General features: G+C 41.3%; 1 protein-coding gene across 1 annotated transcript in view; it reads right to left on the bottom strand.

Moving 5' to 3' along the window:
- LOC132332569 (neural-cadherin-like) overlaps positions 1 to 21,358 on the bottom strand; it is a 61,060-nt gene extending 39,702 nt beyond the window's left edge. The window contains exons 1-5 of the mRNA XM_059857002.1: positions 20,350 to 21,358; positions 6,270 to 6,467; positions 5,015 to 5,240; positions 2,363 to 2,567; positions 571 to 682 (exon numbers count right to left, since the gene is read on the bottom strand). Of these exons, the coding sequence (XP_059712985.1) occupies positions 571 to 682; positions 2,363 to 2,567; positions 5,015 to 5,240; positions 6,270 to 6,467; positions 20,350 to 21,358 (1,750 nt within the window). The remainder of the gene's footprint in view (positions 1 to 570; positions 683 to 2,362; positions 2,568 to 5,014; positions 5,241 to 6,269; positions 6,468 to 20,349) is intronic.
- Between the last annotated feature and the right edge of the window lie 10 nt (positions 21,359 to 21,368).

The following is a 21,368-nucleotide window of genomic DNA, read 5'->3' as shown; positions in this document are numbered from 1 at the left end:
TTGTACATTTGCTTAATAGACACAAATTTGTTTTCTTGCTGCACTTTACAGAGCACCACCACTTGAAGCTCAAGTTCTTGGTCTCCCCGGGAAGAAGCAAAGTCTTCTTGTCAAGCATCCAAACCAAACCTCACATAGAACAGTTCAAGTGTACAAGAGGCTGTTAATGCAGGAGAGCAGAATTCCTACAGCAAGCCCACACAGGACTCAGAGACAGGCAGAGAGGGAGAGCTGAGCTGTCCGTAACTTCTGATCCAGGATCACTCTCTTCCTTCAAGAAATGTAGCAAGACTGCTACTATGAGCCTGCTGCTGTAATACCAACCACAACAAAGTTCTGTTACTTCAAAATTCGACAAAGAATCTGTTTCCTTTGCATTCCTGTCCCCCAAAATTGTTTGGGCTGAGGCACCAGTAAATAACTCTGACACGATTCTACAAGGTATCATTTGCCTTCAGAGAGCTGCAACTACCCACACTGGGACAGGTAATTTGCTTTCTGAACTGAATTCTAAGTGGTGCAAGGGAGAAAAATACAGTGAACATAATAAATGGCTTCAGGAGCACTAACCTTGGAGAAGTGCAGTTGTCATAGGAACTGTTTCAGGAACACCGACTTTGCTGTAAATCGACTGATGAAATTCGGGGGCACAATCATTCACATCTGTGATTACAACCAAAACCTTAATGGAGAAGAGGGGAATGTTAAACAGCAAAGGGAATGACCTCACTGCTCTGGAAATACCACATGGAAGAATTTCCCAAAAACATCCTTGAAGTCTTCAGCAGCTCTAGGATAAGACATTTTTCTTAGATTGCTCTTTTTCTGCTGAGTGCCACTGAAATATTACATTCCAAGATACTAGCAATTGTCAAGTCCCTGACCCTGCAGCAATGTTTTCCACTCACCCTTCATCTCCATTGATTATGCCTTATTACTAGTTTAAAGGAAAATGCACCATCTGCTTGCCAAGAACCCTTTTTCCATTATCTTATCTTGCAACACTTCTGTGATTTGTAACACTAAAAACTCTACTGCCAAGCATATTACATTTTAGCATTATAAATCTCTAAGAGCAAGTTCTGAATTTAATTATAGAAGCACAAATCAGATATAAGTGGAACTGATCTCCAGGGAAATGATCACAGCCCCAAGCCTGACAGGGCTCAAGGAGTGCTTGGACAATGCTCTGAGGCACAGGGTGGGATTGTTGTGGTGTCTGTGCAGGGCCAGGAGTTGGACTCAATCCTAGTGGGTCCCTTCCAACTCTGGATATTCTATGGTTCTGGAAAACCAAGTAAGAGATACAATTTTGCCTCTAACATTTTTACAAATGCTTTCTTATTCCTGTGTCAAATATGAGTCCAGAGTTTACACTCCCAACAGCAAAGAGTGTGTAAAGGAGCCCTTCTGGTGGCTCATGCTGCACCTCATGCAGTTAGTGAAGGCATTCTGCATCACAGAGCACCAGGCAGAGCTGTATTCCATGAGCCTTGCAAAGCACATATGCATGAACTAGAGCCGCTCTCTCAACTACTGAGGTTGTATCAGTGTAAAGCAGGTACAAGTTAAACTACCTCTAGGCTAAACATATTGTAAAATCATCTCATAATCCTCTTTTGAGTCATATTTTACCATTCTTCATCTTGTAGTGTACAAGGGTCAACGGAAGCTATCAGGCTCTGGTGTGCTACAGCCAGTGTTTGTTACACTGGCACACTGCTTCCTGACTCTCTGTGTCCTCACTCCTGATCCTAATAATTCTGTCTCCAGCTCCCTATCTTATTTCCTGCAGCAAGAACAAACTCATATAGTATGCTTTTCCTAATTCAGTGAATCTCTGAATTCAAATAACTGTAATAACTATATTAAGAAATATTTTTGCTGTCAAACAGCTTTCTAAAATACCACAAACCATCAGCTTTTAATATCAGTGAATTTTTATTACTTTCTTCATAAGAGTTCATTTTGTGTTCTTGATACAAAACAAGTAATTCTTTGTCCTGCCTTTGCTTTAGAGTGGAATAATCTCAAATGTACCTCATGCTTCATTAAAGTAGAGTAAGACAAAACCTCATGTCTGGCTTGGCTACACCCATTTCCATGTGTTACCAGATAAGGCTTGGAATCTATGATGGGATGGCATATTGATCCCTCAGAAACAGCTTTTAGAGCATCTGCAAGACTGAAATCCAAGAGCACCTAAACCACTCCTCAACATCTCCCCATAGACAGAAAGACTTTTGAAATGGACAGCAGAACAGCCAGCATGGGGAAATGGGAGCTCCTGGTGAATCTGTTCAGATTCAAAAGGATGAAGAAAAATGGAAATGCGGCCAGGCTGCTGGAGGGGAACACCTACCTCAGCAGCAGTGCTGAACTGCTCCTCGCTCTCCTCTGCCCTGACCAACAGGAGGAACTGGTGGGGGTCTCCTTCATAATCCACACTCCGAGTTAGACTGAGCTCTCCTGTTGCCCGATCAATGCTGAACAGACCCCCAGGATTAGTGAGCAAACTGTAGCTCAGGGATTTCTTTTGATATGACACAGCAGTGACTGTAAGAAAGCTGCATTAAAAGAAATAAAAAGAGAGGACTCAAGGACATAACATGACATTCTGAAAAATATGACAAAAGCGATGCATATCAGGAATGATGGTGCAACCCTGCAGGTCTGCTCAGAGGTATCCTCAATGAAGTCATTGACAGCTGTATCTAAACACCAAATTCAAGCATTTTGTTACACAGTGCTTCTATCACCTTGGGGTTAAAACAGATAAAGATTCTTGGAAGCAGAACACAGTAAGGATTAAAAATGCAGGAAGAGAAGATTTAAAATTTGCTGCAACTGAATTTGCCTACTTCAACTTCCTTCTGTGGTAGTGATGGTTTTCAGGCAGGAAACGAAAAGATAAAGCAAGATGAAAAAGATTTGTTTTAATACCAGCACAGTACGTTTGCTGCAGTCATACCATCCTAAAGTTCCAATAGATAACAGCAAAAGGATAAAAGCCAAGCCCTAACAGCAGTGTGTATTACAGCTTACAGTGGACATATATTTTTAGCTCATCTGACACTATCTTTTTTCCACTGAAGTGCAACGCATTTAAAAGCCTTCAAGTGGAAACACCCACAATAAGAAGTAAAAGAAGAAATTTAAAACTAAATATTTTTAAAGGATTTAAACCAGAAAACTAATTCCTCAAGTTCTCTTGCTTTAACATGCAAGTTTCTTAGGAAAAAGAATTCCATCTCCCAGGAGAACACACCAACATGATCCTGTGATAATTACAGCCAAAAAACCACAAACTCATTTTGTGCAAACTCCTTCTTCCCCCCTTGTATTGCCATGCTGCTCTGCCTCACTCACTTCCCTCTGGTGCACTTCTGAACCAATGGACAGCACTGCTGTGGGTGATTATCTCACTTCAGTTTTCTCCTGTATTTTCCTGTGCTGAGGTCTCACAGGCAGTTTCAGCCAGTGCACAACTGCATTCCTGCCAACAGGAATTATTTTGCTCTCCTTCCAGGTCCCTGTCCTAGCTGCATGTTCAAGCCACCTCTCCTCTCCTGCCAGCACTGAAAATCTCAAGGCCATGCTGGATCACATTTAACAACCCAACTGAAAACTTTTTTTGCCTTTTTTGTCTTTGTATCTCCTCATCTCAGGCTGCCTGTGCAGCTGTAGCTCATTGGTGTGACAGGAAGACCAAAGGAAGGGAAAGATTTGGTAATGCTCCTCTGCTCAGCAGCAGCCTTAAATCAGGCTTGATTAGGAAATCCTAAACCCAGAAATTCAGTGCAGGACAGCAACTCTGTTCTGGTTTGGCAAACCAAACCGCTACACCTGCATACTTGGGTAATTGGTCCAATTTAAATAAGAGAACTTTAGGATTCCACATGGATTTTCACGGCTATTTCTGGACAACACATTACAGAAAAAAACTTTCACACTTTCATTGTGTATATTCAAACCTTTTTAGATATAAAAACCCCACAAAATACTTCATTCCTTTTGGATATTACCAAGTCATTTGCTCAACTGACTAATCTACTATCATCTAAGGTGTGCAAACCTATTTCTAAGAGTGATAAAAAAGTTATGAATAATTTTATTTTTAATTCTAAACATTATGGAACCCAAGACAGCAGGAACCTGTTGGACATTATAGTATTTTGCAGTTGTTCCATTTCATTTATGCCTGTGCAATTTAATTTCATTGCTGTTTTAAAAAACCCCTTATTATCTACTGAGATTTTATTTTAAAATCTTAAGAGTCCTTAGTTATTTGGACACTGTAAAACTGAATGTTCCAGACTGAACATTAGCACCACAGATAATATAATATTAATAATATTTGAACTGCCACAGAAGGAACACATTGACTGGACAAAAGTATTCTTAATTCAAGTGGAAGAGAAAATATCTGTTGTAAGAAAAAAACAGTTTGGAAAAGAAGGGACTGAGTATTCAGATGGACTTATGTTACTAAACATTTTCTGTGATACTTCATTTGACTTGGAGATACAAAGGATGGAGAAATAAAAGGAAAAATTCTGTAGCATCTTCATTTTAGCTCAGTATGTTATTGTGATGAAGACAGGAAAAAGAATCTTGGTTTTTCCAATTTTCTCTTGGTGGTGAAGGCACTTCTCCAAATGTGACATATAAAATTAATGTATTCTTTCACACAGGATATCTTTCTTCATGACGTAACAGGACTAATTTCTATTCTGCATTTTTTTGAAAGTTAAGAAACAATCAACATCTAATCCTTTCCATGGCATTTCAAAAAGTGAGAAAGCACAACTATTCAATAGCACCTCTCCCTGTAAAAGGGTGACTAAAACAACACATCATCAAACTGTGTTGGGATCACTTCTATTAAGAGACCTAAATTGCTGCTCCCAGTATTTATTTATGATTCACAAACAATACCAAGGCTCTGGGGAGATCAGAGAGAAGTCAAAAGCAGGACCACAGCCTCGGTGCACTGCTGTGAGCTGTTACTTACGGTTCTCCTTGCAGGGTGCTCTCAGGAACATACACAAAGTATGAGATGTTGGTGAACTGTGGAGGGCGAAATCCAGCCATCACAGAGACAGAGGCTGGGGACCCTCTGCTTCCAAGTTTATCTGCTGCTAGTACAGTCAGCAAATACTCCTTGTCCCTCACCAATGGCAAACCTGTTGTTTTAATCCAGCCAGTGTCCTTCTCAACTTCAAATCTGTCTTCACCACCTGAAAGGAACACGTCCACAAATTGTCTTCAGTGAGAATACTTTTATTTGATTAAAATTAGGAGGAGAATACAGTGTTACTTCCCAAGTTGGCTTTGGCTTAGGATCAGCATGCACACTAAGATTCAAAGGTTTGTTTAGAACTTGGAAATCAGTCATGACTGCATTTCAAAATTCTATTTCACTCCCTAGACAATTATCACTATTCTTTATCATTGAATTATGAAATAGTTTGGATTGGAAGGGACCCTAAAGTCCATCTCATTCTACCCCCTGCCACGGGCAGGGACACCAGCTTGCTCCCAGGACACTTCCAGGGATCCAGGGGCAGCCGCAGCTTCTGGGGCTGGGCACCCCCAGCCTCACAGGGAGGAATTTCTTCCCAATATCCCACCTAAACCTACTGTCTGTCAGTTTAAGCCATTCTCGCTTGTCCTGTCACTCCAGGCTCTTCTGAATAGTCTCTCTCCATCTTCCTTTTATTCTCCAGAACTTTGCTGTTACTTCACCCCAAGTATCCCTTACCAGAAAATACTCCACTGGAGAGGTATTGTTGCTCCTCATCTGCTCAGACACTTTTGAACTATTACTAAAGTTTCTTAAAAGGAAACACACAAAATATTATCACTGCGTTTGTACAAGCTTTGCACAGCACAGACCTTTAAAAATTTGTTACAAATGAACCAGAAGCAGGACTCCCACAAGGGATACAAGGGAACATTAACCCTCCTCTCCACCCAACAAACTACTACTCCACAGACTGTCTCATAAATACAGTCCCCATTGCCACCCCTTGCCAAAGCCTTGGGATTACTGACTGCTTCAGCCCCCATCATCTCCAGGGATATATATGGGCGAGAACTCAACTTTGCAAAGAAATCTGTCCATACATCAACAAAACTCTATTTTTCTTGCACACAGAGCTTAAAGTTTATGAACCTTTTGCAGGAAGAAGGGCAAATAAAGCTGAGGCTAAAAAAGTCACAATAGTGAGGCATAATACTCAGGGAATGGGAGGGTTAAAATTTACCTTCTAAGAGAAAATATTCTACAGTTCCATGGATCCCTTCATCTGCATCCACAGCAAGCAGCTTGTACACTTCAGTCCCTCCTGCAGCCTCAGGGGAAACCACAGCCAGGAAGGGGAAGGGCTCCATGGCCCACTCAGGGACGTTGTCATTCACGTCTGTCACAGTAAGTGACATGTGCACCAGGTACCAGTCCTTCCCTAAAGGTCACAGCAAAAGGAAGAAAGCATTAGACAGCTACCAACGGCACTGAGAGTAACAGGAACCTATCAGGACCTGAGCGTGCACTTCCTGCAATACTGCTGGCACACAGTCCAGAAAAACCTGGAGTCTGAAGTTCTTCTGGAATGAACAGCATCCAGGAACAATGTGGGGAAGAAATAACTAGCACAAGCACTGCTGAGCTGCAGGACTGGGGCCACCCATATCACATTCTTCCGAGATATCTTCTTAGGAAAAATCACCCATTCTTAATTCTCAAACTTTAACTACCTTTTTTCTAAAAAGTGTTTTCTTTTTCGGAAGAAGGAAAAAAAGGCATCAAATGTTTTGTTTATGCAAAGTTACAGCAACTCTGAATTTTGAAAGGTAAATACTTGTTGCCAAAAAATTATAATCTACTCTAACCAATGATTTGCCCTTCTATAAAGTTCACTGAAATTCTATTATAGTTTTCATTCCTGAAATATTATTAAATACCAATCAAAATCTAGAAGAACAAACCACCACAAAATGGAACTTAAAAATTTTCCAAAAATCAACAGCATAAGATCTTTAAAAACTGAGGAAAAAATATTTATTATACTTTTACCATTATTAAATTAACTGATGAAATAGCAGAGCTCCTAACAAGTAATAAATAACAGCCAGGTATTGCTGAAAAGGTAGCAGAAAGGACACTTGAGACACTGATGGAACAAAGGGGGTTTTTTTTTTAACTGATAATTATCAGTAATATCAGGGAGCACAGTATGAATAAAACTTGGGCCTGTGGGCCAGTCTGGCTTCCAGCAGACTGGCACTGACCTTGTAAATAGTTCTGGCCAGAAGCCAAGGTGAGGCTCCTGCAAGCCATATTTAATGCCTCTGACTCCAGAAGGATGCGTTAAATATGGCCTGCAGGAGGCATTAGAGAAGGAGTCAGAGGCATTAGGAGCCTCGTGTGCCCCTAAAGGCAGAACAACTCCCCTGGCACTGCACTGTGCTCCAGCCTGGAATGTGGCCCAGGCCAAAACTGCCATCTACACTTCCAGCATGACTTAGCCACAAGCTTAATAATGGATGGGAAGAATTTTTAAAGTTGATGGTGTTAATACTTGATTTCAGTGTTGATTTATTATTTATACATACATGAAAACATACAGACAAGCATTTATTTTCAAAATAGCTCTATGGGAATTGAAACAACATGCTAAAAGGAACATCTAAAACTACCAGTTTTAATTTAAATCTAATTAATAATACAAAGCCCTTAGTATTTAAGTACATATTGAAGTAGAAAGGGCTGCCAAAATATCTTATAGACAATGCTAAGGAAGCCTGTTCTCCCAGGAAGTTCACTTGGGCTGAACTGCTGTACTCATTCTCCCTCCCTACTGCAGCATGACATCCCTCTACAAAAAACACCAACATTCCAACTAAAATCTGTCCCTTTGTGTGAGGTGTGCATGTACAGATGTTCTGCCTTCACTCCCACAGAAGCACCACCTACTGCAGCTTCAGCTTTCCATACTCAGGAGTTCCTGTCTGCTGGCACGTGGCAAGTTTAGCACAGCACATCAGGGTCTGCCATCTGTGAACAACCAGCTCATGGGCTCTGGTAAAGAAAACTCCTTGGTGTTGTGACTGGCAAAGTCAGATACAAGTTTCTTAGTTTAGATTCCTGAGACTTAATCCATCATGACCTTTGAGTACATCTATTTTTACACAGAAAATTCTCTTAACAGAAAAAAATCAGCAGTCACCCAGGATCACTCAGTCTGTCTTAAGTTCACCTGGTAAAATTCATCTGTATTTCAAACCTGTGAGTACATGGCCATTTTTTTGTTTCTCTAATGAGCAACAAAAAGTGTATTGACAGTAACTCGTTAAAGCCAAATTAATTTCCTTGTAATTATACCCTGTACCCAGAAGCTAATGTTCTAGGGAATATAATATCAGTTTTACAGCAGCACATATACAGCAAAACCCAATATCTAACTTATCAAACAGCAAATTACAGAAGTGACCAGTTTCCTGAAAAAGAAGCTGTATTGGGTTTGCCCATTAAGCATGCCTTGCACCACTGTAGAACACGGATACATGCAACGTGTTCTGACATTTTCATGGCAAAATTCCCAGTTTCCATGTACATCCAAGTCATACAAAGCCTTCCTGACTGTAAGACCCCCTGTTAGGCATCACTGCACCTCTGCAGACAAAAGTGTTGGGAGGCCCAGTGTAAGGATGCTCAGTTCAGCTTCTGTACACAGATGTTCTTTAAAACAGTGCCTGTGAAGCCAAAGTTTCCAAAGACAAACTCAAACTGTCTCCCCACAAAACAGAGCTGACACTGAGGTGAGAGCACAGTTGCCTGCTCTGCTGCTGCACTTCCCTTGCAGTCACCCAGGTAAAACTCCCTTCAGCATTCAGACGGACTCTGAGAGCAGCTGCTTTGCTTTCTCCTGGGTGTAGCACAAAAAAAGCCACAAGAAAAAAACAAACAAACCCAAATACGTCAAAAGCAGCAGCATGTATATTACTTCTCACTACTATACTAAGTAGTACCCAGATGTGCTTTAAATAGATGTGTTCTCATGTCAGAATGTGTGTCCAAAAAGTCTCAGGTCAGGCAGTCCAAGACACCTGTAGAAAATGCAGAGGAGGGAACGTGCTGGACATTGATCCAAGGTTAAAATACACCACAGCAGCACACACCAGGGTGAGCTCTAAATGAGAAGTGCCAAATGCAATCAATCAGTGACTGCTTGAACACTCCTAAGATTTTAATTAAAAGGTGTCCAAACAGAGTAGCTGGAAAAGGGAGAAGTTAATGTCAAAGTTGCCTGTCTCTTCTGAAAAGAACAGCTCTGGTGGAAGCTGCCCCAAGTTTGTAAATACCCACTATTAGCCTCGTTTGCCTGGGCATACTGTGGGCTTAAAGTAGCAGCACTAAATTAGAAGCTGGGTTAAGAACCTCTGAAAATCTGCCCCCATAATAGCAAGACCTACTGAGGATTTGAATGCTACCTTGGTAACCCTGCTAGGAGGAGAAAGGTTACTGATGTTTGTCTCTCTGGTGTCTGGAAATCATTCTCCTAATCAGCCCCTGAACTCACTCTGGTTCAAGTCCTGCTAGAGTTCCTAACATGCATGCATTATGTATTCCTCTGTCCAAAAGTAAGCCCCAATTTAAGAATAATTCATTTCTATTCAAGAAGCAGTAATAAATCTGGTTACAAATCCCCCTTTCATCACTTAACCAATGCCAATTCACTGAAAATTAATATGCTGATACTTAGAACATACTTGTAAATGAGAAACAGTTGTAAGAAAACTGTACAAAAGTGCATAAGCACCAAGCTTAATCCTCACATGCTCTAGCAAACTTTATTGCTCAAAAACTCAAAGGACTTGGGCACATTCCTCCAGCTACTTGTATTTTAGCATTTAGGAGACCTTAGTGTTGTTCTGACATCTTGGCAAGACCAAAACTTTCAGCAATATGTTGGTTACTTCTGAAACACGTGAATAACCTAAAGAATTTTGTTGGGACAATCAGGACAGTCAGCAGGAATTGCAGTGCAGGTAATGGAAGAGACAACATTGAAGTGCCTCTCTTGACCAGCATCCATTTCCACTGCATTTGACTCCACAGATCTTATTGGTATATTATCTTCCTCCACCAACCCCAGACAATCTGATTCATAAGAAAAAATGCTGAATAAATCATCACGATTTCCCAGACAAAGGCAGTCTGGAGGAAAATGACTGCAAGTAAGTTTTCCCTTGACTGCATGCGATATATCAAAGGAAAAACTGCAGCAGAAACACCGACCAGGACTGCACCTCTCTGCAGAGACCTACAAATGTGACCTGACAACTTGTGGAAACAACATCAGGGTGTCCAGCGAAGCATGATGGGACAAGGGCTCGCCAGAGGACAACCAATGTGATGAAGGGACTGACAGCAACAATAATGTCTGTGTAATATGGGGATGTCTAGCAAGACAATGCATCAAGGATTTCAAAGTACATGTTCGTGAACATGATTTTTTTTAAGTATAACTCCACATTCTAATTAGCACAGCAAGTATTTCCAAGTTTTTGCTTGACTGTAATTACCATGACATACACAAAAGGCAGTCTCTGGTGTTTTGTAACTGACACAGCTGCTCGCATGCAGAACAGACCTTAAACCAGATTTTCAACTCATTTTGAATAAGGTACATAAAATTAATTTTCTCCCTTACTTACAAAAGTTTTTTGTTCTTTAAGACAGTGGATGAATAGAAATTTTAGAAATATACACCTTCCTATAGTTCAGGTGTCTCAATGCCTCTGTCCATCAAAACATCCCCTATATGTACCTTAATTAAATAGGTACATCAGTATATAAAAGTAACAGTACATGATCATGAATCTGCATTAATAAATTATGGTTAATGGTAGTTTATTAGTACTATATGTGCAGTAATATTGCTACATTATAGAAGAAAATAATATGTTGCAACTCCACTCAAATCTTAGCTGAAACAGCTTAAAACTGATAATCCTCTGTGGATTTGGGTTAAGTCCTACAAACACACAGAGAGGTTCTACTGAAATTATCTGTTCCCAATACCAGGCCCTGACAAGCAGTGGAGATATCTGCCACTACATTCAGCAGTGCAAGTCAACCACTACTGAGATCCTAAGTCAGGTATCTGCCCCAGGCTTCATTTTCCCCAAAAAAATTTCAAACTCTTGTGTAACACAACACCAATTACAACTGTCTCAATACTAAATGTTAAATGTTTGACTTTCAAGCCAGGCACACCATAGATATCTTACACAATGCCATCCATTCAAAAGAAATCCTACTCAAAGAATGGTTCTGCTAATTAGATTGTTGGCACACACGGATTTTGCATTTGACAGATTTTCTTCCCTAGCTTCAGACAACAGAAAAATGTAAATTGCTTTCTCACAGATACTGAGCAAGAGGAGATAAAACACAAAATGGCCCTTGCTGATCATGAACATGACAGTAACATAACACTGGAATATGTTATGTCAAAAATGAGTATTTTTAAAAGTCATAGAGAAAATAATTCTTCCTATTCAAAAGGGTAAAATCATCTTTTTATTAAATCAGAAAGTGTATTTCCCCTTATTTTTCTTCAGCATGGAAAATAACAAAAATAGGTTCTATAAGCAGATTGCTTTTCCCACATATTTGCAAACACCACTTATTTGCCCTTTGCAGTATCAAATCTAAGCCCCCTATACAGCTTTCTTTTCAATTTATACAGGAAACTAAAACTAAAATTATAAACTCTAGTCCAGAGGTTTTTCCTACTTTAGCTGCTTAATTCCCTATTAGAGTCAATTCGTGTATCATCAAAAATCCTTCTTAGGGCAGCTCATCCTGAAGTCTGCTTTTTTCCTCTCTGATATTCCCTCCAGTTGGAATTACTTCCTTTTAACTTAATATTACTGACAAAAGCTGTAGCACTGAAATTCATTCCCTATCACCAAAATCAATCTTCATAATCCACTGCTGAAACTTCATCAGAGGTATCTATCTGTAATTGCTTATTTTTCATGCCTATCTGTGGTTGAAAACTGATAAACAGAAGGATTTATTATACTGCCTTGCTCTGAAATCCAACCACATTAGGTAAGGTAATACACTAGCTGGCCACCTTTCTGCTCACAGGAAATATATCATCAGTCATCATTTTCATCCCTTGGAAAAAAAAGAAAAACAAAAAATTAAATAACTTGGTGGGAAGTTTAATCATAGTAAAAATGTAAATAAATGGCGATGAGTCAGTAAAAAAAATGGGAAAGTCTCTAAAACATTTAAACTGCAATAACAAAACCAAACAAAACAGGGAAAAGCCTTAATACTCATACACTATGAAGACTGGGTTTAAACTTCTCACATCAAATTTAAGATATACTGAGGAACTTAGGAAAGGAAAGGCCTCTCAAAATCATGAACTTCTTGGGACAGTTCAAGTTAAAGACTTGTCAAGATGGAAGAACATACTGAAAATTACAAAAAGCAATCAGGTATCTTGATGGGATAATGGTTCTCTTCTACTTTAGGTTTTTAAAGCCTTACTGAATCCAGACTTATTTGAAAAATCTCTTCTGTGATGTTCATCAATTGTTGTCTGGGAAAGGATTTTAACATAAAGTAGCTCGAACCAGTTGCTCCAACCTGCTATTGCAGCTGGTTATGAAGGCTCATTGGATTGCAGAGAGGTATTCCAAACAGATATAGCCTGTCATTTCAGAGAGCAACTAGAAAAATACTCCCCCACCTACCAATAAAGTTACACCAAAGGTGGCAGGAAAAAGGCAAAGGATTTAATACTTAATCATTCAGTTAACAGCAACTTCTGAAGGCTCTTCTGGTTAAACCAAGCCTTGAAAATCATGGCTGCTGAAGCTGACTGCAGTTTCAAACACTGTAGGTCAGAGCTGCCTCTAAACCCATCTCTTTTCACCATGTCATTTTAAAAGATGCTGTCAATCTGTGAAATCCAATGCATTCTCAGACTTCTGATTGCATTAGGATTATATGACTGTCTTTTCTCTCAAAAACCCAATGGATAATTCTATAAGACGAGACTTGGAAATAAAATCCTTATATTCATGCAAAATGTAGGCTTCTCTGCATCAGTGTAATTGATAAAACTGACAATGCCAGACATTCTGATTTTTAAAAATCTGACAATAGAGAATATGTAGTTGACTGAACATGTCTCTGCAATTGTGGACAAACATTATACATTCCTTCAATGTTCTGAGGGAAGAGGTATTATATTATCATGATTAAACCACAATGGGTGAGAAGCTGGGCTGCTCCTGGCATTTTCAGGTCATTACAATTTATTTTTAAAAGGAGATTATGAGAGTGTTAAAAGTCTTGCAAGCCTTGAGGTTACTACTGCTATTACATACTGCCCTAAATCCATCAGCAAATTAAGTATTCAAGCTGGTATTTTTCTTCATGGCTTATAGGTTTTTTAGGTTGCTCCCACTTTTTACCTTAAGTAGATAAATATGTTTTGAAACCTTGGGGTGTTTATTTGGGTTACTCCAAGTTAAATGTTTGGAGTTGGTTGAGAGGATATTGAAGTTTTGAAGACCCTCTGCAAATATCATACTGTGCTATTTTAAAAACTCACTCTGTAATATGTCTTCATGTAAAATACCTACTGAGTATAGAGTTTGGGAGGACACATCTTCAGAAAAAAAATCTTAATGCCCTAAGCCTCTAGCTGCAATCAGGAGAAATCTCTTTTCCCATTTTCATACCATAACATGAGATAAAAGCTACTGGTTATTGTACCCAGTCCTACTGTATATCCTTCAAAAAATAGGACAATTATGCACAAACATTTCTCTACTGTCATTTCTGAAAATTCCTAAGGTATGTGATGGGCTACTTTTAAGTACAGTAGTTTGCTCATTCATAAAACATAAACCTTCTAAAGAGATAACATTGATGGGCTCAAGCTGGGGACAGCCCATGTTCTCTCCTAATATGCCTCATCTTTTTTGCAGACAGAATAATGACAGCCTGGCATGTCTCTGCTCCTTACCATCATACAGCTTTTAAAATAGAAGTTAAAGCAAACCAGAAAACAAAAGTAAAGAAAGCATCAGAGGAGCTCAATGATCATGGCAGAAAGGATATTAGCATAAATAACTAATTAAAAGACATTAAGGTGATGACCATGTTATCAGGGACTTCCAGTGTGGCATCAGTCTTCTGAGGGTGGCAGTCAGGGAAACCAAGCATGCCCAGATGTGAAATAATGACTGCAAATTAATAATCACAACAGACATCCTTAAATAACAAAACATGTGTCTTAATGAATTACTACTGATTGCCAAAAAGCATTATCATAAATAGAGGACTTGGCTAAAGCAGAAGCAGCTACTGTGCCACTGTTAGATGGGAAGTTCTCATGAAATTTTCCTTAGAGTTTCTTGGGGGAAAACCAGCTTGTTTTTCTGTAGTCTTTTATGAGCAAGGAGGAAAAAAAAAATTAAAAAGGAAAAAAAAGGTAAAAATGCCACCACAATCAGTAGCTTCACCAACAGAGCCTGCTGTGCATCCTTGGATCACTATAGAATCCTAGAATGATTTGGGTTGGAAAGGACCTGAGAGCTCATCTCATTCCAACCTCTTCCCACTAAACCAAGCTGCTCCAGGCCCCATCCAGCCTGGCCTGGATGTTCTATAATTTATTTGTTCTATCAAATTGTCAAATTTGTGCTGAAATTTAGTTGGATTTTGAGAAAAAAGGAAGTTCATTTCTTTTGTAGAAACTGAATGTTTGAGATGATAAACAGCCAGAAGATCTAAACAGCTTTGGTGTTCAAGTCATAGCAGTCTCAGAAAGATATTTTTAATCTGCTTGGAATAGAAAGCAGGAAATTTCAAAATATTCAGACTGATCAAACATCAAGATGGTGCTCCACAGCTTCCTCAGATGTTCTTTTCTGCCATAAAATCAGTAACATTCCAAGCCTGTAAATACCCATAGCTGTCCTGAATGCACACAGAACACACTTTTTTTTTTTACTTAAGTGCATGAAACCCACTGCTGTTAAATGAAACCCATCTGCTGGATAATAGATGATGATTTCAACTTAAGCTCAGCTTGAAGTGTAACTGTTGACAGCTGTAATTCATGAAAGAGGTAATAAGAAATGTAAAAGGCAAAACATCACCCAGAAGCTACTTAATTCTTAGGGATGATCCCCCCAGAATCAATACAGCTAGTAAGGGACTAAGGCCTCAGATAAAATTAAAACAGATGATCCTTGACTTCCAAGTAGGAAATCCTTCAAGGTGAAAATATTACCAAAATTGGGATCTCCACTCTCTATGTTGATTTTAACAGGATAAATATATTTAAAATACAAGAGATGCTGTTAACTGTTGGAAGGCAGTCAAACATCACCCTCAGTGAATCCCCTGATGAGAAAAAATGAACGACAGGAGATTACAAAGCTAAAGCCCATGGATCAAGTAAGGTCAAGGGAGCTTGAGACATTGGGATTAGAGAGGTGGGATCTTTAATGCACTTCCCCCAAGCACTAATGGAATAATAATGGCTCCTTCTCAAATTAAATGCTACCCCATGTTGAAATATTAATGTGTATGGTAGTCTAAGAAATTTTACCTTCTGCTCACTGGGTAAAAACTTAAAATAGCATTATGCTTTTGCAAGGGGTAAATCATGTCCCAATAAACTGAATGGTATAAAATCCTGAAATGCCACCAAAAAACCAAGAGCATAACCATCAGTCCTTCCAGGCAAGGTTAACTGAAGAATATAACCCAGGGCTGAGTGATCAGTGGGGTCAGCAGAGGAAACTCCTCCTCAAGGACCACATGCCAAAAAACATGTTAAGCCCTGAAATTCTGGCATTTTCTTTAGCATTTCATGGCACAAACTAATGTACAGGGTTTTCCTGGTGTTTCCCTTTGGTTTAAGGTTGTAAAGTTTGTTTTTTGGTTTATTTTCTTTTGGATAAAATGTTTGCTAATTACAAAAAATAAAGATTGCCAGGCCATTCTTCAATTTCAAATGTTTTCAGCTCTTGAGACTGATTTTTCTGTCTGGTGCCAAGGCAGAACCTCACAGCACCTTCCAGTATCTGAAGGAGCCTGCAGGGAACCCAGAGGGACACCCTTTGTCAGGAATTGCAGTGACAAGAAAAGGAGTCATGGGTACAAATTGGAAGAGGGGAAATTTAGGTTGGGATGTTAGGAAGAAATCTTTTACTGTGAGGCTGGTGAGAGACTTGAAGAGGTGTCTCAGGGAGGTTGGGTATGATCTCAGCCTGGCACTGTTCAAGTTTAGGTTGGGTAAGAGCTCACCTGAAGCTGAAATACCAACCAAGGCACTATGTCCTCTCTTGTCCAGGCCCTGAAACTCCTCCACAGGCACAGGAAAACCCATTCCATTAAAAAAAAAAAACAAAAACAAAACCAAAACAAAACAAAAAACCAAAACCAAAAACCAAACAAAACCCATTCCATTAAAAAAGTCCAGATTTTTCTCTGGCTACTTTCTAGCAACTAATTACTACCTCCAGAAAACAAAAGTATGATAAAACTAAGTCTACAATGTGTCAAAAAAACAGAGAGATACACAATGAATAAACAGAACTAGTAACATAGTATTTCCTCTACAGATTGCAGTTAATTTTACTGCAGCAGTAAAACAGACCAAATTGTAATTTCAAAGGATAAAAATAAGGATTGTTTTCAGGCATCTACATTAAAATAAAACCATGACATTGATAACCTAAATATGTTCAGTCACAAAGCAACCACAGCATGTAATGCACTGGTAATGATAATAATTATGGTAGTGATTTGTGCATATCACTAACTAAAAATCTTAGAGCTCAACTGCAGCTTTGCCAAAAAACCTCTACCCTGGATGCTGAAAAGTTCTTCAGACTGCAAAAGCCCTTCAAATCTACCCCTGACATGGGTAAACATGAACCAGCACAAAGCCTATGGTCTACCAAGAAATACTCAGGCAGTGATGAGAGAGTGTCTTACACTGGTAGGTATTTGCCAGGCCAAGTGGACTGAGCTCCCCTAACTCATACTTTCAACAAAATGCAACTCATAGAGAGAAAACCTTCCTTGTCATCAACATGTGGGAGATATCTGGATATTGAGCTGCTAAAGGTCTGGCTGCATCTGGAACCCCAGCCCTGCACACACTGCGGTGCTGATTGTCCAGGACAGAATTGAGAGAAAGTAAACAGAAAAATATTCAACATTTTCTTTTAGCTAAAGGGTGAAAATAAACAAACATACAGCATGTTACATGCCACTTGAAGAAAACTGATTTCAGGCAAAGGACGTCTACACAGTCCCATTTATGAGCTAAAGAGGGGGAGCTGTCACAAACTAGGAATAAACTGCTCATTGTTGCTTTATTACCATATACCCATCTTCTTGCTACTAATTTGAAAATGGTCCATCAGACAAAACAAAAACCCAAAAAACCAGTTATTGTGCCCAGAGATGCATTAGGATCACTTCTGGCACAACACTTTTAAGCACTTTTTACTGCTGTAAGTAATGAAGTGCACATTACAAATGAATCTCAATAAACTACACTGAAAAGATGAAGGAAAAGAGGGTAGACTTGATATGCTAAAGTATTTAAACATCTTGTCTTATCCTCAACATCATTGTCTGGGTTGAAGAAGAGAGTAGTGACAGAATTAATTATTGGATCATTTCAGTTCACAGTTACCAGGCAGCAAGAAGAGAGGAAAGTTAAAAAAAATATTGAAGAAATTAACGCAACTTCATACCACTTGAAAACAAATAGACACCTGATATCATAAGCTACAATACTAGAAATCCACAGCTACTGAAATGTTTATGGTTATGTGTAATGTAAAATAAGTGATCACAAATGCTAAAAGCAAAGTAAATAAACTGGAGAAAGAACCTGAACTTGCACTTTTATTCACAACAAAATTCAGTGTAGCCATCTCCACACTTTAATTCATCCTGAAAGTTCATTTCTGTAAATACTGTGTTTTCTCCTGGAGCTTTTGCAATATTCTGCACCTATTTCAGATAAGTAAAACACATAATTATGCTAGGCATCTTTCTCCTATCCCTTCCTTTTGGTTTTCTTTTTTCAGATTACTGAAGTTTGGATTGTGAGCAAGCAGACAGAGCTTTCTAAATCTGTTTCAAAGTATTATGTTAAATGTATTTTACCTCCTATAAAAGAAGTATGAAAGCATTCTGCCACTAGAAAGAGTTTGGAAAGTACCAAGTCATTATTAACCTTTAACTGATGAAAACAATAGTATTAAGATGTATTTTGAATTTGGTTTCCTTTAAACCAAGAAACTTAAAATCATCACTAGCTAAAGTATGTCATTTGGACTGTCCACAATTAATTGCTGTCTACCTTATCTCAGAGTCAGAACTTAGTTCTACGTATTTCTTAGAGATTTATTCTCCTACTACTGCCTACTACCAGCAGTAATACATTAGGCTAGTGGAAAATGCTCCAAACTACTTAGTGAAACTACATGATGGTAAAAAAAAAAAAAAAAAAAGTCCCTTAAATTAAGTTAAAACTTGTTCCAGATTTTTTTAAACTCCATTAGCAAGCATTGCCCTGGAAGTGAAATCTCGGGCATGACAGAATGACAGGCTTTGTTCCAGGCAATCTCAGACTTCTATACTCAGACTAGGTAAGGGGAAAAGCAATCACAAAGGTGAGACCAGCAGCAACCCGGGGCAAGGTTAGCTACCACTGCTCTAACAACATCTTCTTGATCCTGACAGAGGGAACTGACACCAGCAAAGGGCTGGAACCGGAGCTACATGACAGAGTGGTGAACATCTCAGCAGCACACTCGGATTGACCCGATGGGTTCTGTCACTGCCTCGGAGCAATGACATTCCCCTCGGCAGGCAGCCTTGCTCAAGACTGACTAGCGGGGGTAGGACACACAAAGTGCTGTGTTTTGGAAATTGGTCTGTCAAGCTCTTGCTCTGCAGCCAAAGCTCAGGCTGGAACACAGCACAAAGAAAGCACAAGTGACTGACACCAACACGCTACAACGACAGGCACGACAAAACCCCAGAGAGAAGGCGAGGAGGATCTGAGAGCTGCTCCTCAGGACCCGAGCGAAAGGAGCTGCTGGGGTAGCCTTGCTTCACAGGGAGAAGTATCCGTGTCACCGAAACTGTCAGCGCTAATTAGAGCCCTGCAGACATCCTCAGGGATTGCGCAGACACCGAGGAATAAACTGCCTCTCACTCCTATGGGCTGCCCCTCAGTCAAAGGCAGGCGAGATAAGGGAGAGGAATCGCGTGGGAAGCTTTTCATCTCTCCCGCCTGCGCTGCTCTGTGGCTGAGGGAAATCACCCTGAGCAGCTGCACTGCTGAGCAGTTAATCGTTTTCACAACCACTAAAAGTCTCATCATGCCAAACCCTTCCTGAACCTTTCCAAGATGAAATCAGGCCAACCAACTCATGTGTTCTTATAAGATTTTCTCCAGAATACTCGTTCTGGGCAATCTCTGCAAAGCTGTTACAATCGCAAGTAATACAAAAATTTAAAAATTGTTAATGGCCAGAGATACCCACCATTCATAAATTAAAAATATGCTTAAACTAATCTGTAATTTCACAGGTGAAAAATATTAACCAACATCACAATTTAAAAGGAAAAGAGAATTTTAAAAAGGAATATGTGTAATCAGCAAATGAAATTAGCTATTCTATTTAACTTGAGTAAGAGTTTGTGAAAAATGACAATTTAAGTCACAGACATGCCTTTTTAATGGTGTACTGAACTCCTGAGATATTTTTTAAAAAGAACAGCTACCTAACACAAGGGCTCCAGTCCTTGTGTCCAAAACCCCACATCATTCTTGTGAGTCAAACACACTCAACTTTAACAATGAATAAAAACTCAATGGCTTCAGCTGCATGCTTCAAATTAGGCACTGACAGGATGAGCACTATAGAGAGTATTTTAATAACAAACACCTGTGCTGTGTCTCAACCACTCACTAACAACTAAGAATTCTAACCCGTGAAACACATTCTGCTAAACACCTTACTGCTCTTTACAAAGCTGTACCTTACTTAAGCTACACAGTGCCTCTTGTCATTTCCAGTGTTTTCAAGGCTAATAGTTTCTAGATTTAAAAGACCAAAAGGACATTCCACAACACTGCATGTGACACCTGATGCTAAACCACCGTTGGGTGCTTTGTCTCCAGTCACCTGGAGACAAACTGTCCTCGGACTTCCTGATGGGACAGGACCACTACTTCGTCTAAGACTCTGCCTAACACCCACCTCGGCGCTCCTGGACGCGGACGACGAGCTCCCAGGCGGCCACCGCCTCCCTGTCCAGGGCGGCGCGCAGCGTCACCTCGCCGCTCTCTCTCTCCACGCTCACCGGCGACTCCTCGACGGGCGGCGACAGCAGCTCGAACCACGCGGAGGCGAAGCGCGCGGGGGCCAGGGTGGCCAGGCGGGTGCCCGGGCGGGCGTCCTCGGGCAGGGCCAGCGCCAGGGGCGCGGCGGGCGGCAGCGCGGCCCGGCGGCGGCGGGGTGGCGGAGGCGGGAGGCGCTTGGGCTGCGGCAGCACCTCCAGCTCCAGGGGCTCGCTGAGCAGCGCGGGCCGGCCGCGATCCCGCGCGTAGAGGCGCAGCGGGATGGGAGCGCGCAGGTGGAGCAGGGAGCTCACCAGCACCACGCGTCCGCTGCGCGGCACCACGAAGAAGTGCGCGCTGCGCGGGAGGGCGAAGTAGCGCAGCTCCGCGTTGGCGCCCGCGTCCGCGTCCTCGGCCCGCGCCTGCCACACCTGGGACTTGAGCGCCAGCGTCTCCTCCACGCGGAGCTGCGCGGAGCCGGGCCCCACGAAGCGCGGCGCGTTGTCGTTGTCGTCCAGGACGCGCACGGTGAGCGCGGCCAGCACGGCTGGCGCGGCGCCCTGGGGCGCGCAGCGCTTGCAGCACAGCCCCAGGCGGAGCGAGTACAGCGCCCGCGCCTCGCGGTCCAGCGGGCGGCGGGTGCGCAGCCACACGCGGGCCGTGCGCGCGTCCAGCGACACCTGGAAGTGCGAGTGTCCCTCGCCCAGCAGCTGCAGGTGCCAGCGGCGCCCCTGCACCTTGGCGCACCAGGGCTCGGGCCCCAGCCGCGTCAGGGGGATGCTGAGCCCGCGCACCCGCGTGCCCGCCGGCCGGTTCTCCGCGACGTGCCCGTCGAACGAGGGTGTCCTGCGCGGGGCGGCGCGGGCGGCAGCCAGAGCCCAGCAGAGCAGCAGGCAGCCGGCGGCGCGCCGGGCTCCGCGGGGGCCCATGCCGGCTGCG

Source organism: Haemorhous mexicanus, chromosome 12 (genome assembly GCF_027477595.1).
Source record: "Haemorhous mexicanus isolate bHaeMex1 chromosome 12, bHaeMex1.pri, whole genome shotgun sequence".
NCBI lineage: Eukaryota > Metazoa > Chordata > Aves > Passeriformes > Fringillidae > Haemorhous > Haemorhous mexicanus.
This window is presented reverse-complemented; position numbering and strand designations above follow the sequence as displayed.